Source organism: Artemia sp. Qi Xiang Cuo, chromosome 6 (assembly GCF_049724085.1).
Source record: "Artemia sp. Qi Xiang Cuo chromosome 6, ASM4972408v1, whole genome shotgun sequence".
In the NCBI taxonomy this organism is placed as follows: Eukaryota; Metazoa; Arthropoda; class Branchiopoda; order Anostraca; family Artemiidae; genus Artemia; species Artemia sp. Qi Xiang Cuo.
In genome coordinates this window covers 18,017,297-18,037,044 of record NC_142799.1, presented here as the reverse complement: position 1 = coordinate 18,037,044, position 19,748 = coordinate 18,017,297, and the positions used below count along the sequence as shown (strand labels likewise).

Sequence of the window (19,748 nt, the reverse complement as noted above, 5' to 3'; positions counted from 1 at the left end):
CCTTGTCGGAGGAGTGGTGATAAACCAACTGGTATATGCTGATGACATAGTCTTAATAGCCGACTCCCTTCAAGATCTACAATTTCAGGCTAACAGCGTTCACTCGTCCACCAACCTCTTCGGGATGGCAATTAACACCTCAAAAACGAAAGCCATGCGCTGTTCATGCAAGTTTGATTCACAGGTAAATCTCAACAACCAGCTTGGTGAAGGTACCATTGAGTGGGTGGAAGGCTTCGTCTACCTTGGGAGCTTACTTGATTATGATAACAACCAACTCAAAGACATGAATAGACGCCTGACACTTGCGAACTTCAGTCTTAAAGCTCTGATGCCCATTTGGAGGAATAAGAACTTAACAACAAGTTTCAAAACGAGCCTCTTCTACTCCCTCATTATTCCAATCGCCATCTATGCCTGTGAATCTTGGACGCTTAAAACAGACGGTCAACGCCGCTTAGCTGCCTTTGAAACCAAATTCCTATGACGCATCGCTGGTATCACCTTCCATGACATAATCTCCAACTTCAAGCCTCTCCATAATCTGAAAGTCAAATATGCAATACTGGTCAAAATAAAACGATACCAACTCACCTGACTGGGATATACTCGCCACCTGGCCAGTACACGTCTCCCAAAGATAATCATTTATGTACGAGTAAACGGTTCTCGACCAAGAGGTCACCCTCCGAAGAGACGGAAAGAAAACTTTTCACCTTACAACCTGCCACAACTGAGCCGCCTGGTCGACAACAGAAGTACCTACAGGAGGCACATCAATGAACTGGTTAAAGATGAGGCCCCAAAACGACCTTCAAGGACGGATGGGACATAAGTCAAGTAAGTCATATTAAACTGACAATGCACATTCATTTGTATTTTTTCAATAAAGTGCAAATTTTGTTCTGTCCTTGGGAAGGCATAGGGGGTTTCGCTCCCAACGTACGTTAATTCTGCTCGTTTTGAGTTTAACTCGGTTATTTATTGTAATTTCTGTTCGTTTTGGGTTTCATTTATTTATCAATGCTGATTTGTGGTAGTTTCACGCTTGGTAAATTATTTGATTATAGTTTTGCTCATTTTTTGTTTAATGGAGTTCTTTACTTTTCTTTGAAAACTTATTTTGTGGAAAAAGTTTTTTTTAATTAATATCATTAAAGACTACTATTGGCGAAGGACTACGAAATTTACTGCTTTATCTGCGCAAAATAAACAAAAACTAATATTTTTTCGGTCTATTATTATGTTATAAAAGACTTCCGTCGGGCAAAGAGAACGAAATTGACCACTACATTTGCGTAAAAGTTTACAGAAACCAGTTTGCCGCCTAGAAAGTGACTTGTCGGGTGGAGCCTTGCAAAACTTTTCATTTTTCAACGGGTCGGTTAGCCGGGACAATTCTAGTGGCTCTACTGAAAAAAAAATTGTTGGGAATTATTGTTCTTTCTTTCCAAAATATTGGAAACAGCTGACATATTTTGCTAATACATGAGCCCATAGAATTGCAAGGTTATACTAAGCTTATTTACAACAAGACCTAGTTAGCTTAGTCCCAATAGCCCTATAACAAATCATATAACTGAGGGTTTGAATAACTAAAACTGCAAGGGAAATAAAAATTTGTTAATTCAAGATTCGACAATTTGTTGCTTTACGACATTATACTTATTTTAAGACTATGTAAAAAAAAGAAAGCCCGATAACCTGGGTTGTACTGCAACACCAAAAGAAAATTCTGTAATACGAACACACGTCAAAATAAACTCAAACCAAGCCGGTTTGTCAAGAATGAGGAAAGTTTACAGGGAAGCAAGTTTCTCAGTGATCTAGGAATAGCAATTTGAATTAGTGCGATACTGCATTTGAACCTAAAAGGATGCTTAGAGCACTATTTTATTTGTTCTGATTATCAGTACATGAAAATGTTTGTAGGACAAAGGTACAGATCCAGAACTAGAATAAAGCTTGTGTGTGAAGTTTGTTTCAAAGAAAGAAAGATGAAGTGTATTACGAATTTGAATCTGAAAGTATTCTAGAGCATCGTAATCAGGAACTGAGAAACGGTGCCAAAGCGAAGATTAGACCAAAGATTGTGCAAAATACCACTCTATTTGATATTCCATAATGGTTACGGCCAGGAAGCTCAAAGAAAACTGTAGAAAGCCCTTTCACGAGCGAACTTCATCTCGAACAGCAAGATAGCTTGGTGTAATTTAAGCTAACAGAAAGCTTAGAGTTTGTCTTCAGTGGTGCCTTTTGTTTTAGTGCTTCGCAGTCACAACCACCTCTCGTCTCGCATTCTGACACTGCTAAAGATATTTATCACGAAATTTCAGCAGATGTCCTAGGTGTAAGTACACGATTTGATACGAAAGACTCCCAAAGTCTGGGCAAAATCTTACTTTAAGGGAAAAATTTGATCAACCAGTGTCAGTTTGTTACAGGGTAGTAAACTTTAAAAGTAGACTGAAACACTTAATAGATTTTTATAAACGAGGATATAATAATAAGATTAGGGATAATCAAACAATCTCTCCTTAATTTTTAATTATATACGATAAAAATATGAGTTATCCTAAAGGGCGGTGAACGTTTCCTTTTAAAATGCAAACTTTTGTATTTTTACCTAATTTAATGTTGTTTTTGTGAGTTAGAGGACAGTCCCGGTAAGTGTTCTTTCCTATAGAATTGGAGTATTGGAGACGCGTGGGTTTTAGAGATATTGGATTATGCTTAAATATGTATATACAAAATATCGGTATTACACGTTTGAGCTTGCTCTCTAATTTTGGGGTTCTTACTTTCTTTTCTTTCATGGCACGCTTTAAAATGGAACTGAACTGAACTAAAGCATACCAAATTGCCCGCAAGAACCAAAGAAGAATATAATTTTGAAATTGCCTTTCAAGTTTAATAGGTTATAAATGTTACTTCGGTGAAACCGAAGTAACATTTCAGACACCACTTGAGGAAGTTCGTCCTGGTCCATCAGCGACAAATATTAGAGCCTAAATAGATGAAGATACTGCAGAAAAAAAATACTGCAGAAGATTATCGTTCGTTTTGTAGATATTTGCAAGAGACTTTTACAGAGATTAAAAAGCATCAGCAGTGTCATTGAGTTTGCCGTGTTGTTCTCTCAAGCTAAAAAGAACAGATGAGGGTTGCCTTTAGTTTATAGAGCACTTTCATGCACTTTTGCAGAAACTATTGCAGTGACATTGGCTGAAGGTGAACGAATATTTAGCAAGATAAAAATCGTCAAGAACAGATCAAGGTCAACTACGGGAGACGATCGACTTGACCATCTCACGCTCTTGGTGTCAGAAAAAGACATACTGGAAAAAATTACCCTTACCTTAAATGTAGAAAAGTAAAGTTGAAAAACCACACAGCCTTAAAGTTTAGCTTATTTTCTTTGTCTTGATTTTGCTTTTATATCTGAGTTTTTCTCTACAATATATTACAATTTTCTGCAATTATAAACATTATTTTAATACCTGAAAAACGAAGTAACAAATGTCGGTTGTAATCGGCACCTACTCAAATCCGTCGGCATATTTTGGACCCCCTCCCCCCAAAGTTAAAGGATAGTGACGCTCCTGGGTATGATGAGAATTTTATTTAAGTTACTATTCTTAAGAATAGAGCAAAAAGAGCATGATGTTACAGAAGACCAATTTTGAGTTTGGCCAGTGCATGTCTGCTATGTTTTCTTTAGTTTCCAACAATCCTTCCATTACCAATATGAATGATTTTTTTCTATACTAACATGAGAATTAGCTCAGTGACAGGAACTCAGAAGATTGTCAGTAATAGAGGCACTAAGCCACCAATCACAATCTACAAGAAAGATTTTCAAACTGTTACAATGTAAGGGAGTAACAGAAGCGCAGTTATGGTGGAGACACTAAAAAAAAAAGCTAAATATATGGAGCTGTGAAAGGAGAGTACTGACAAGAAGGGTAAGAGGGCCAGCGTTTATTGATGGACTCGAAAAATCAAGCAGATGGCGGAAGACAATTACTAGCCATAATACACTTGTTTAAGGTATCAGAAATAATCACTTTTTGTCATTATTCCTACTCACAGTAAAATCCATCGTGCGACAGTGTGCTCCATTACGTTCATTCATTTGAGTTTTACGTCTAAGATTAGTCAAATATCCAGAAATTGGTCGAACAAATTCAAGCCATATTTTAAATAGTTTTCATTTTTCAATGACTTTAAACAAGGGTTCATCAATACTAGCTTTGCTATTCGTTGGTATCCAAAATTGAAGGCAGTGATACAGAACACGCATAGTAAAAAGAAGCAAACTGAGGGCTGAAATAAATAATGAGGAAGACCACTCTGTCTCTCCATCAGACAAAATATAGGGAGTTAATGAAGAATTTTCTGAAGACAGTGAATAAAATATAATATGCAACCTAAACGAAATCTTCGGTCATACACACAATGATTGTCCTCAGCAAAACAAAAAAGTAGAATAGAGATGAAGTTTAACTTACGATAATGAACGGTAAATTAAAAGTGAAGCCATATATATAACAGTCATGACATCGTCACTCGGCTCAAGTTAAACTTGAAGAATGTTCAACTTGAGCTAAGTAAAGATGTCAGAATTGTTTAATGTATGCTTTTAATTTAAGTTTTCCTGTTTTTAGTGCAAATTGAATTTTACCTTTATTTTACTTTTTGTTTTGTTTAGGAAGGCATTAAATATATGGTCGAAACATTTGTATAGATTATATATAATATTTTTATTCACTGTCTTCAGGAATTTCCTTGCTAACTTCATATACTTCATATGACAGTAGAAAAGTAGACCAATATACTTGCTTTATTCAAGTTACTTTTTTCAAATCAATCAAAATTTCCTCTTTCGATACATTATTATCAAACCTAATAATGCTGAAAAAGAAACATGATCAACGTCTAATACAAAACCACAGAAGCAATAGAAGAAACACTAGACAGCAACAAAAAGAAGAAATATTTCCCTTTAAAAAAGGAATGCTATTCCATTAGAATGGTGACCACCTATAAATTTGTAAGACTTGGGAACATAATATGATACAGAATTAAAACTTGAGCTTTCAAACGACAATCCTGGAGATACCTGAATAACCTGAATATTGATCTGAACTTACATAGGAAAAGTTAATACTTTACCCTAGGTCCCAAATCCTTGCTTTCTATTTTCTGCCGTGTAAATTCCAAAACCAGTCTACGAAACTCGGGAATATAGAAGAGGGGCTGGATTACAGCAGAAAACCAGCAACTGCTGTCAACATTCTTAAGTCCAACAGGCCAACTATCCAATTGGATTATATCCGTTGTGTTTTCAGCCTCTCGAAAACCAATAGTGGCATCAGACATACTTGCTGCAACAGCCCTAAAATTACTATACAATTACTAAGAAAGATAAACCTCTACAAAAATAATTTCCGAAATGTAAACCCCGAATAAAATACTTCCATCGGGCAAATAAATGAATAGGAGAGAAAACTCTTTGCAACATGTCTTTGGGGAGGCGGGTCCTTCTATATTCCACTGTGTGCAGGAATATCACCCGTAAGTTGAATTGTTAAAACTGGTACCAAAATGATGGAAAATAAAGCCCTTCTTTACAAGTTTAGCTACTGTATAGCAGGCAGTTTGCATATTTCATTCAACGTTAGTTCAGCAGTTGTAGTATCCAGGAATAAGGACAAAGTTCAAAATTCATCAAAAATCTCACGGCATATTCTGGTATTATGAGACCCAGTCATAAACAAGGTCAAAGAGTAACTTCATAATACTAATGTAAAGCAAAAATAACACTTTTGCAATATGAATCAATTGAAAATAAAATATTTACAGAGGGTGCCTACACAGTGAGTTATACTCGAAAACAGGCACCCTAAAAAAAAAAAAATAATAATAACAAATGATGAAAAGAAATAATAATACATTAGATATACTCGGAAGAAAAATGAGACACCACACTGAACCCAAAGCCCACACCTCAAATCAATAAAATACCACATAATTAAAAATTTATCAACAATAGCACCGGCCTACATAACTTCAAATAAATAAATAATTATCGATAATTACTTATTAGATATAGTTTGAATTTAGCTTTAGAAACTGGAATAGAAAAACGCGAATCTATATTACTTTCATAAATATTCCAGAATTTAATTATGGAATTTTTAGGAGACAATCTGGATCTTTCAGTTCGAATTCTAGGGCAAGGTAATTTGGCTGAACTTCTTTTTAGGCAGTAATTATTCTGGACAAAAGAAACTAAAGAGAAGTTGCTAGAATTTCTTTTATCTGTTTTAGTCTGAAAAGGACACAATGTACAGGAAGGACTAGATCAACTGGCAATATTCTGAAAAATGTATAAAGGCTCTTTGTAAGAATATTAAGAAAAATAGAAGAAAAACTTCAAAAAAGGCTTGGATTAATCCGAGTTTATTGAGATCGATAAATAAGAAGAATAATTTGAATGAGAAAAAGGTACCTCATCTCTGTGATATAAATAAGCAACTTCATAAGAGTTATCGTAATGCCCTAAACAGACTCCTGCGAAGGGCTAGATAACATTATTATAATAATTCAGAACTTTTACATATTTCAGGTTATAATCTTTACACGAAAAATCGTCAACTTCGCCGGCAGGGGGGACTGGCAGCGTATATACGTTCAGACATACGGACATGTGTCCTAGCGGAAATTTTAATATATAAAAAATGTTTTTTGAGACTTTTATTTTGCAGTTAGAGCTGTCTCGACGTTGTGGCTATGTCCTGATTGTATATAGGCCACCGTCAAAATCTCTTATTGAGTTTTATGAATGACTTCAAGAACAATTGGAAAAGATCCCACATCGAAGTCCTATTTTTGTAATGGGAGATTTTAACATTGATCTATTGGATAATAGATCAAATACAGACCGATTTGTAAACTTGATGATTTTATTGGGTTATATCCCTGCTATTAATATTAGTACTCAGGGTACGAGGACGGCATCGAAATGTCTGAATAACATATTTTCAAATTATATGGCTGGTAGTCCGAGTGTTCTAATAAGTGATACCTCTGATCATTTTGGTGTGTTTGCAAGTTACTCGGTATGTGTTGATAATGAAAAGTCAACAAAGTCTCAAGCTGAGGATGCTAAACGATAAAGATGCACATCTGAAATGTAGAAATGAGCTAGCCAATAAGGATTGGAATTGAGTTTTCAGTCTTTGCGGATATTGACTCTAAGCTTAGAGTCTTTTACCAAATAATTAAGCAATCCCTGGAAAAATGCTCTAAAAATATTAAGAAAAATAGAAAAAAACCTTCAAAGAAGGGTTGGATTATTCCGAGTTTATTAAGATCGACAAATAAGAAGAAGAATTTGTATGAGAAAAAGGTGCGTCATCCCTGCGATATAAATGAGCAACTTTATAAGAGTTATCGTAATGCCCTAAACAGACTCCTGCGAAGGGCTAGATAACATTATTATAAATTTTAAAAAGCATCTGGAAGTCTCTCACAAACATGGAATGTGATAAGAATCTCTTTAGGACAATCATCTGGAGGATTACCTCAGGAAATATTCCGTAAAGATGGAATCAGTCTTAGCAATCCACAGGAAATTTGTGAAGAATTTGCTAACAATTTGTCGACAGTTGGAAGGAGAGTGAAAGAGTCGATCATAAGCAAACCAGGCGACAGGCTTTTCAAAATTACACTCCTAAGGAGATGGAAATCTCTTTAAATCTACTCCCAGTTCACGAAACTGAAGTTCAAAAATCATTTATGGTACGAAACGTGCGGCTGATATTGTTTCAATTAGAGTAATGAAAACATTTTGGGAGGTAATTGCTCAAACTTTTGTTTCATTAATTAACCAGTGTCTAAAAGAGGGAGTGTTTCCGAGCTGTTTTAAATCAGTGAAAGTTATACCAATACATAAAAGAGAGAATACTGATGATGTTGAAATTTATAGACCAATTTTGATTTTACCAATTATGTCGAGGATACTAAAAAAATGTTTTTCGGTCAGAATTTATTAGTACTTGGAAAACCAGAGAATATTTATTCCTACAGAATTTGGATTCCGTCAAGATCGCACTATTGAGCAAGTAAACATACGTTTGGCTAGAATTATTAATGTGGCGTTAGATAATGGATATAAAGTGGCAACTGTATTTTTAGATATTATAAAGGCTGTTGATACGGCCAGTCATGATATTCTGTTAATGAAGGGTGAAATTTATGGGATTATGGGTCCAGCTCTTTCGTTTTACGTTCTTTTTTGTCTTGTAGAAAAAAATATGTTCAAACTGGTAATAGGAATTCTGATGAAAATTGTATTGAGTGTGGACTTCCACAGGGTTCGGTACTTGAACCCTTGTTATTTTTAATTTTTGTGATCTTCTGCAGTCTGTAAGGAAACTAAAAACAAGAATAAGTGAATTCGTCAAAAAGGATATCGCGGCTGTAGTACCTATGTTTGCTTAGGATACTTATTTAGTGGTGATCGGAAAGTCAGAGAGATTGCTGCTAGACTGTAAGAGAATCGCTAAATTAGGTGTCAAGATGGCTGAGAGTGAATCAGCTAAAGGTGAACCCCACAAAGAGTAATTTTCTCTTATTTTCGAGGACATCGAATTATTATCCATGGATTCAGCATATAGCATATGAAGATGGTATGATTGCTCGTCAAAAGGCAGTAAAGTATCTTGGCATTATCATAAATGAGACTCTCATTTTCCGATCCCATATCAAAACTTTATCCCACGTTCTATCGCGTAATTTAGGGCTAATTTGTAAACTTAAATATATGTTTCCAAATACTATACTCAGGCTTCTCTAATTTTCATTAATCCATCCCTATATTTTGTATTGTTCTTCTGTATGCATGGTGTATATTTTCTTCAATTGTTAATCCTGTGCGGATTATCCAAAACATGTCTGTTAGAGTATTATCAGGGAAATCAGAAAGAGAATCAGCTCGAAAAGTCCATAGAGATTTAGATTTAGTCCATAGAGTCCATAGGATATTGCCAGCGGTGGGTCTTCATCATTTTATATATTAGTATTTATGTATAGGTACAATATGAAGCAGTTGCCGGAGTGTTTTAACGGTTGGTTTTACAGCCGATGGAATATACATAACCGAAATACTAGGGGTAAAAATGGCTATTATACTCAACCTATTGTGTCTGCTAGGTCCACGTTTCCTTTTATTATAAAAGGTATAAATTTATGGAATAATTTGGATAATGATATGAAGAAGATAGAAAATTTTAGTGATTTTAAAGAAAAATATTTAAGTAAGTATGAATTCTAGTTTTGTTTGTTTTTGAGGTGACTTGATTTGATTTAATTTATATTGAGTTGTATTGCTGTTCTTATAGCATCATTATTATTCTTTAGTTATTTTTTCGCTTTATTTTCTTTTCTCTCATTTGTTTTTTCTTTCTTATTATAGTGAACATAAATGACGTTATATGCATGCATTGTTTTTTACCTGTTTCACCCCACGTCAACAGTTTGGTTTTGGGTGAATCTTATTGATTTTTGTTAAAGTTAATTAAACATATCTCTATCTATACACATCTATGAGAAAGAGAAATTTCTTGAAAATACAACCTATCATTGTCATCCGGCTCTTGGGCTATGACTTGACTTGCTTGTTTATTGGGATTTTTTTCGGGTCCATGGCCATTGGTACCAACAGGCTTAGCAACCTGCAAGTTCGGCATCATACCCCCAGTTAACTCTGTGGCTCTAATGCTGGGGCCCTAGAATTTAAAACGTGATAAAAATGAAACCCTTCTGTTGACCAACAATAACAATGATTAAATTCCACAGGGATTTTTTCCTTGTGGGGAGGGGGGCAAGCACTGCCACCATTTGGTTGATGTTATTACACATAAAATTATTATGTTAAAATTGTATAAAACATTTTTTTCACTAAGGTAAGGAATATTGTTAAGCTTAAAACATGTATACAAATTAATCACTAGTAATTACAAATTAAAACAAAGAGTAGTGCTGGTCCTATTCAACTCTTTCCAAATATAATGTTAGATACCATGGTAATTGTGCCTCATGTAGAAACTTTATTAATTAGATTTATCTAGTTCCTTATATGCAAATCCACAATTCCCATCATTTTAGATAAAAATTTTATGTACTTGTTCTTATATCTGGCTCTATTTGGAGGTGGGGGGGGGGAGGTGCAACTGATATATATCCCCACGCCCATCATTTCCCCAAATACATCCAATTGAAATTTTGAGAGCCATTTTGTTCAGCCTAGTTGATTTCCAGATAGAAAATATTTTTTGAGGAGGACACTCCCCTGGAACCCTCAGGGCAAGGGTTTTAAATTATGCCCTGGGGCATATAAGGTTTTTTTTATGGAAGGTGTTGTTGTAGAAACTTCAAAAAAGGTTCATTCGATTGGAAATTCAAAGGGATAGTGCCACGCTCATCAATCCCCTAAACACATCCAATCAAGATTTTGAAATAGCCAATTTGTTCAGCATAGTTGATTTCCAAATAAAAAATATGTTTTTGAGGAGGATAATCCCCCACAACCCTAAGGGCAAGGGTTTTCAGTTATACCCTGTGGGCATATAAGGTTTTTTATAGAAAGTGATGTTGTAGAAACTTCAAAAAAGGCTCTTTCAAAAGTGGAAATTCAAAAGTGATGAGGGCAACTAATCCCCCCCCCCACGCTCATCAATCCCCTAAACACATCCAATCAAGATTTTGAGATAGCCAATTTGTTCAGCATAGTTGATTTCCACATAAAAAATATGTTTTTGAGGAGGATAATCCCCCACAACCCTAAGGGCAAGGGTTTTCAGTTATACCCTGTGGGCATATAAGGTTTTTATAAAAAGTGATGTTGTAGAAACTTCAAAAAAAGCTCATTCAAAAGTGGAAATTAAAAAGTGATCATTCAATTGGAAATTCAAAAGTGATATAAGTCAAAAGTGATTTAAGGGCAACTAACCCCCCTCTCAAGCCGACCTTTTCCCCAAAAATGTCCAATCAAAATTTTGCGACAGCCATTTTATTAAATGTAGTTTTAAGTTCTGGGAATTAGCTCTTTGAGGATGACAACTCCTCCACAGCCCTCAGGGCAAGGGTTATAATTTAAGGATTCTTTGAATCCTTCATATTATTTCTTATAGAAGGGATGCTCATATAAACTTTAGAAAGAGCTCATTTTATTGGAAATTGAAAGTTCTTGTTCACTTTTTAAGAGTCAAAAGAGATTGGAGGGTAACTAGCTCCCCCCCCACCCTCCTCCACACCCTAAACAAATCAAATAAAAATTTTGAGATTGACATTTTGTTAAAATAGTTCAAAGTTCTGATAACAAAAACCTCTGGTGTTGACACAGCCCACCAGGGCCTGGGGTAGACATTGTAAGTTATGCCCAGGGGACATGTACACAATCAAACAATCATTGAATAAACAATCAATTAAAACAAACATACAATAGATATTAATGTAAATTAATAAATAAATTTAGTTTTTTTAATTAATTTTCTATCTTTTACTGTCTATCTTTGACTTTATATGTTACTATCTTTTAGACAATAGAAAACTAAAGGTCATAAAGGCAATAAGGTTTCGATGCTTTATTGTTTTTTAGTTGTGCACTAAGATTAGTGAAAACAGGGCTACCAACAGGAAGGTTGTGCACAGCCAGCGCTGTCCGCCCACCCTTTAGGATTAAACCCAATATCCTCCCCTAATATCCTCCCATTTGTAGCGCAAAAGGGAGGATAGCCTTATATAGTGCTTGTTAATAATTATCTCTTTTGTAAAGTTATTTTAGTTTTTTTAATTAATTTTTTTTCTGTTACTAAGTTTTAGACAATAGAAAACAAAAGGTCAAAAAGTCCATAAGGCTTTAATGTTTTATTGGGTCTTTTTCTAAAAATTCCTTGTTTTGTTTTGTACAGCCAGCCCTGCCCTAAAACCTACAGAAGCCTAAAAACCACTGCGTCATTGGTGCTGTACTGGAAACGAATTATATTACAAGTGTTTTCTTTTGTTCTTAATATTGAAAATAAATATTAAAATTACAGTAAAATTTTGAGCTGATGAGCTTTCAGCAATTAATACCATTATACATTAAATATTAGTTTAATTTATTAGTTCTTTCCACGATTGTCATTAGAAATATAGTTTCACTACAAACAAAATTTGGATACTCCCCCCTTCTTTAACTAAAAACCTAAAGCCTTCTGCATCATTGGTGCTTCACTGAAAATGAATTACTTGTATATTACAAATTTATTCTTTTCCAGTTCTTACAGCATTGAAAATGTAAATTACAGTGAAAAGAAATCTTGAACTGATGGATCTTTCAACAATTAATACCATTATATATCTAATATTAAATTTGATTTTGTTTATGCTTTCCAAGACTGTTCAAGACTCATATAGTTTTCAGTAAGGCACCAATGACGCAGTAGCTTTTAGGCTTCTAAACTGAGGCAATACCCAAACTCTTGTTTGTAGTTATTTTTATTTGATTCAAACTTGATTTGCATATTAAATTTAAGTTTCAATTGTTTTAAGATTTATTTATTCATTTACATTAATATATATTGTATATTTGTCTGCATTGATTGATTAATTAATTTCTGTTTATTTTAAGTTTCATTTATACTTTCATCGCAAACTATATTTTTTTGTTTTAAGCTTGATTTTCATATTCAATCTAAGCATTACTTGCTTTACAATCTATTTATTCATTTATATTATTACTTGTTGCATGTATTTTGCTATGATTGTTTATTTAATTTCTTTTCATTTTGGGTTTCATTTATTCTGTAATAGTAATTTCTGGTTGTTTTGAGTTTGAATTTTAACAGGTATTTGTATCTCCTGAGCTTAAGTTCAAAATGTCCTTTACTTTCCTTTGAAAAAGTTGTTTTTTGGAAAGTTTGTTTAATTAATTTTTTTATTGATAGAAACGTCATAAACAAAATTAAACAAGTTTCAAGAGGGCCATTTAACCAAATTAAAGTAAAATTAATATGCAATTTTTTTTTAATTATTCATGTACGGTGAGCCAAAACCAAAACCTGCATTAATTCAAAAATGTTCAAAAATTAAATAAAAAAAAACAATACACATCATTGATTTCAAGTACAATTGCTATGGTGGGAAATTTTGTATTGAAGACAATGGAGATGAGGATCAGGACGTCATTAAAAGTCCACTGTGCTTGATTTTGATTTTAATGCTTTGTAGTTAGATTGATACAATCAGGCCTGGGTCATCCATGGCTCATGGCTCTTGGGTCATCCAATACTAATTATATTATGTAAACAGAGATGTGTGTGATACTTCATATCACATATCCAATACAAAAGAAATATTTGTATATAAAAATATTTGAGCTTATTTGAATTCATACAAAATAACAACACATTGGAATAAGCCCTTACAATAGTTATGTGTCTCTGCTGGAAGAATGTCTGCAACGTCCCTCCTCAAAGTATGCTGTATCCAAATCCACCAACAACATCCTTGTTCCCAGACAACATGTTGTACCAAAATTACCTGTATATGCCCCCTAGGCATAGCTTACAATACAAACGAAACTCAGAGAAGAGAGAAAGTAACAAAATGAAAAATAAAAACAAAAAGGGTGAAAAAACGATGATTTTGTCAGCCAGCGAACCATGAAGAAGACAAAATATAAGCAAATATTTCGACAAGGACCTCCGCCAAGTCGTCCTCAGTGCTAAACAAAAACAAAAAAGAGAAGAAAAAAAACGATAATCTAACCTTTCGAAGTTTCCTGTACAAAGACAGAATAGACACTGAATAAAAAACCAGGCAGGAATCAATGAAAATGAAATTTACCAAGATGATTGCGTAAGGATCTTTCGTCTTGCATTAATTTTGGCTGGTCTACAATTTCGGTTTTCATTAGATATGCAAATAGGTTCTTTTAAGTTTTTTCGGGTGAAAATATTGATTGAGTCCTTCAAGATTAAACTGTCGTAAATTGGGCTTAATGAAATATCTCCAGTATCTCTATTTATTGCTAAATTTTGGTTCATATATTTTTTTATCTCAATTACCTCCTTAAAAGTTTGTGGTACGCCATTAACAGTTGATATTAAAGTTGCCTCGTCAAACAGAACTAGATGGGTCGGGTTTACGAAAATATGCGAAGCCAATGCCGAATCAAAGTTGTCATTGTTATTTGCTTACAATACCCACCCTGGGCCCTTAAGGATTGGGTTGACTCCAGAGTTTATGCTCCAGTTATGGAGTCATGATCATAAGGAAACATCAAGAAAACAATTCTTACTTCATAAAATGCATAATAATCCTAGTTAGCATATTCTCCAAGGGGAATATATGTGACCGAAATATCTGGTATTTTTGTGAATTTCTATCACTGTTATCATCATCACTGTCTATTAAAAGGATTTTATCCCTATTTGAACTTTTATTTATCTCCAAGGGGAGTACCTTTATCCTCACTTCTTTTGTCTTTTCTATATTGCAAAGATATATCCATACCAGGGTATATATTTGCACACCAAGGGGGTGCAGGGTAAAGTTCCTTTGTGATGCAAGTGAAAGTTATATTTAAATTTAGAATGAAATTTTGAGTATATATTTACTAATTAGGGGGATGGGGGTATATACTCTATTAATATATAGGTTCTAAGAAATTCATGAATTTCTTTAAAAAATTGGAAAAAAATTAAAAACATCCAGGATGAATGCCATCTATAAAAAAATAAAGGATGGTATATTATTCAGCAAAAATTTTAAAACAAAGAAAATGTTTATCATAAGCATGTTTTTTTTTAATTTTAGTGGCAAAGTTTGAAAAAGGAGGAAAAAAAGAAAGAAGTGAAGATACATGTGCTCCCCTCGGAGAATACATTAACTAGGATTATTATGCATTTTATGAAGTAAGAAGTTTTCTTAATATGTCTCCTTATGACCAGGACTGGTCCTAAATTTATAGGTTACATCCTGAACTCATAACATTTATTTAACATTTATAATAATATAACCTTTATTTGTATTGCAAATGGGCTATACACCACCCCTATTTATAGCCAAATCAGGGAACTTTACCCCCACAGGTAAATTTCTAGGTGGCCCTATAATTTAGCTAGGATGAAAGCAAAAACATTATTTGATGCCTTTATTAGTCTCATTCATAATTCAGGAATCACTTTTTTCACAAATCACATCTTGCTCTTAAGGGGCCCCAAAAGCATTTTATATGAATCATGAAAGAGCATAAAAAAACACCAAATGAAGTTTTTACTTTTATCCTAGCTAAATTATATGTCCTACTGCAAATTTACCATGAATTTACCCCACCCCCTAATGTGCAAATATATATGCTGAATTTTCAACAGTAAATTTTTGAATTGCAAAATTCACTCTTATTTTTGTCAATGGCATTAAAAACTTGAAATGATAGGAATGTGGACAAGTATTTTGCAGGCAGTGGTGTATCCAGGATTTTGTTTCAGGGGGGGGGGGGGCGTCAGTCTACCTTTTTATAGCAGTCATGTGAGCAAGAAAATTATCTATCATAGTTCAAGACTTCAGGCGGGGTATGGGGGGGGGTAGCTAGGTAAAGAAATGAAAAGTAGACACTTGTTATGAGTATTTCTAGTTGTAGACTTTTTTTGTTCAGAATGGATGACAAAATTTTGCCAACAAAGTCAGAATTTAAAAAAAAGTTAGAAGCAGTGAGAGTTTCTATTTTGGGCAAGTAGATGTTTTGGAACTGCCACAAAGCAGCAGAATTTAGAAAATATAAAGAGTGCATTAGGCCTATTCCTTATATTTACCTATAGGACCCTTGTTTTAGAAAACCAAATAAATAAAAAATAATATTATATCAAAGACAATTGTCCAGAATTTAGTTTCAGAGGGGCAGGGGCCTCAGTCTACCTAATATAGCAGCCATGAAAGCAAGAAATGTATTGATATTAACATTGTTTACAGAGGATGAAGCACAATTAAAGTTTAAGAAACAGAATCAACTGCACTTAGTAACACAGTAACAGCTGCCGGTCTTTTTTGGTTGCAAATTGATCAAAAACTTGGTCAGCATTGACATGGATATTGTGGTTCAGGGTCATGTGACATAGTCCATTCAGATACTCCTTGCCCGTTGAGCTCTGCAGATAGGTTTTTAATTGCTTAAGATAGCTAAAGCTCCTCTCAGGAGAAGTGGTTGTCACTGTTAATGTCTGAAAAATTGTCAAAAGCCTTTGAATGCATGGGAAAAATTTTGCATTGCATGACACAAGAGTCAAAGCAACAGTTGATGGTTCCTCAGACATTCCAAGCCACTTCTGTTTCCAAAGAACTAACTCACATTTGAGCACACGTCTACCCCAGTGAAATCCCTTGTAAACAGCAACAGTGTTCACAAGTTCATTAATTTTTAATGACTTGCTGGTAGCTGGAAAAAGCCTTCCAATTTTTTGAAAGATGCCTTCTGATGGCACAAAAATTTTTGATCAAATTCTTCAATAAGTGAAGCAAAGTAAGGTTCAAATAATGACTTGTGATAAAAAACCTTGATGGGCTCATTATTGTTGATGGACTTTCAGTGGATAGACCTTGGGACAGTTGGAGCCACACTGAACTCTTGTGCAAGCTCATAGGCTTTCTGAAAAATTGTTTAAAAATTATTTTGTTTTGACTGCAGTAAAGTATCAGAAAATAGATTAACATGCCAACATCACTCAATTAAGTCTAAATCTTTGGCTTACAGTGCCTTAGAGACAGAGAGTGATATGGCACTGACAAACTCTAGCATTGCCATCATGAACATTAAACTAAATTTGCTTGCTGCAGAAACCAATGCATTTGCTATTGAAATAACTTCCGTATTGCACCATATGCTACCAACTATTTCTTCAAGTACAGAAATAATCAAAAAATACAAAGACATAAAAACTAAAATGCAATCATGACACTCCACCCATCTTAATTTGCACAACTTCACAAGCTTCCTCACAGGACTATTGGGACAAACAACAGTGACCACTTCTACAAACATATTTGTTCTTTCTGGTGATGATTTAACAAGTGCTACCCTACTAGTTTTACATAAAGCCAAATTTAAGCTGTGCAATGCACAGTGGGTGTAGATCACATGCGGATATTTTTCCCAATTTCTGCCAGTGCACCAGAATAACAGCCTGACATGTTGCTGACCCATCAAAACCAACCACCACAAATTCCTCCACTTTTAAGCTGAACGCAATGCATTGGCTGATGATTTGTTTTGCTACTGCCGAGCCAGTGAGATTTCTGGAAACAGAAAACCCAAGAAACCACTCTTCAAGTAAAGCACAAGTTTCATATTAGTATCTGACTACAAGAACTAACTAGAACTAATTAGGCTTGTCAGCATGCATATCAATAACTGTACAACAAAACTGAAGAATCCTTTGACACTATATGCTGATGACTCCAAGCTCCTAGGACTGGCCCAGAACAGCCTAAATCTATCAACTATGAAAGAAGATCTGGACAGACTATCTAGATGGTCATCTGATTTGTGTCTACAGTTCAATGCTTTAAAATGTAAAGTTCTACATCTTGGATGCAATAATCCAAAACTTGCATATCACATAGGAGACACCCAGCTTAAGGCAGTAAGTGAGGAGAAGGACCTGGGGGTTATTGTTGACAATGAGCTGAAGTTTCACTGCCACACACAAGCTCAAGTTGCAAAAGCAAACCAAGCCCTTGGCCTCAAAAAGCAAGCACCACCAGGAAATTGGGAGTGATTACAAAACTGTACAAATCCATGGTTGGTCCTCACCTGGAATTTGGTATGACCCTAGCCTCTCTGTACTATAAGATGGATGTGAAAGTACTTGAGAGTGTTCAAATAAGAGCAACTAAGCTTATCTCTGCATTCCAAGACAAATCTTATGAGGAAGATCTCACCTTACTCAAACTCCCTACCTTAGTATACAGTAGGAAAAGAGGAGACGTAATAGCATCTCATAAGTTGCTAGAAAATGACCTATTAAGTCATTTCTTTTCCCTGTCCTTCTCAACTACCACAAGAGGACACACCAAGAAGCTGAGGCCCCCCATTGCATCAACCAAGAGTTCTTCTCAGTCTGTTCTGTCCCAATCTGGAACAGTCTATCCAAAGCCACCATCCAATCTAAAATTCTAGATGCCTTTAAGAAAGGAGTTGATCAAAACTTGGCCAATGCTGAATGGAGGCTAAACTGGGGTGTCAAATCATAACCTTGAAACACCACCAGCAAGGTTTCTACAGGAGGCGCAACACCACCTTATCTTGCTGAACATGTGATTTAAGGTAATTTTCTTTCCCCTTTCTCTACAACCCCCTTCTCTGTATTCCCTCTTATGTGACTTTTCTGTTTCAATGCTTAGCTTACACTGGAGTTATATCAGCATTTGAATTATTGAATGAACTATTGCCTCTTAGTCCAATTCCTTATTGCAATTCATTGAATGCAGAGAAGCTAGTGCTTGTAGCTGCAGGGGTTAAATAGTGAGAAAATTTTTTTGACATCTTGTTTGATTACAGGAGGCAAAAAAAAAAAATGTTTGATGATAAAATAATGATATAAGCTTGCTGGAGAAATGGATAGCCATTTAACAAGAAATGAAAAAAAATGGGTGTTGTAAAACTTAAAAGCATGAATATTTTGTAACTTACTATATTGGTACTTAAAAAAGAAGAACTAAAATTTCAGGGGGGGGGGGGGCTGCTTCAGCCACCCTGGATACACTTCTGTTTGCAGGTTACATATAACTTATTTGTGTGGTAACAAAAATGAAATACTTTTGGGGCCCCTTTAAGGACTCAAGATACAATTTGCAAATGAAGCAATTATTGAATTATGAAAGAGCATAAAAATGCAAGAAGTGATGTTTTCACTTATATTTTAGATAAATTATAGGGCCACCAAGAAATTAACTCCCTTAAATATATCCAAATCAGGGTATATATTGCAGGCCTCCCACTAGATTTTTTGTAAAAGATATGAACTTTATGAACTTTTGACTACAAAAACATGAACTTTATGAACTTTTGATTGTGCTTTTTATGAACCTAAATTTATGATATGTGCACCTCAGAAACTGTCTGTGGACACAAAAGTGGCACTTGGTGTTTTCATCACTGGTGCACATATTCTTCTTGTTTTTTTTTTGTTTTTTTTTTCATGAGTTCAGTTAAATGAGTTTAATTTGTATGAAAGTACAAAATACAATAGTAAAAAATAGTCCACTCTACTTGTTCCTTTTTGTGGCAAAATATGACAAAATTAAGGACGACTTTTGTTTGTTTACCCTGCTCTGTATCTGCTCAACCTCTCTGGCTGCCTCATCTTCTTCGCGCGTCTTCCAGCTTAAAGCCTCAATCATACTTTGTGCAAGGCTTATTTTTACTAAGTCTTTTGCATCTATGGCTTCTTTCAGCTTCTCATTAGCTTCTTGAAGAAGCCTTCTTGCTACTTGTCTCTTCTCCTTTTCAACTGACTTCTTCTCAATCAATTCTTTTTCCAGGTGTTCAATGGTCTTCTTCTCATATAACATCCTCTTTTTGTCCTCTTCTTCTCTTGCCTTCTTCTTTCCTTTTGGACTCCTCTTCAGTCTGTCTAGATCGCTCAGCTTCCAGGTACAGTTTATAGCTCTGGCATGCATTTCACCCTAAATTCAACAGC

General features: G+C 34.7%; 1 protein-coding gene across 2 annotated transcripts in view; it reads right to left on the bottom strand.

The window, feature by feature from the left end:
* Positions 1-19,748, bottom strand: part of LOC148950939 (uncharacterized) — a 145,959-nt gene that overhangs the window by 37,184 nt on the left and 89,027 nt on the right. For both annotated transcript variants that reach the window (XM_089090519.1, XM_089090520.1), the window contains 2 exons: positions 9,643-9,794; positions 5,176-5,398 (listed from right to left, as the gene is read on the bottom strand). In XM_089090519.1, the coding sequence (XP_088946645.1) occupies positions 5,176-5,398; positions 9,643-9,794 (375 nt within the window). The remainder of the gene's footprint in view (positions 1-5,175; positions 5,399-9,642; positions 9,795-19,748) is intronic.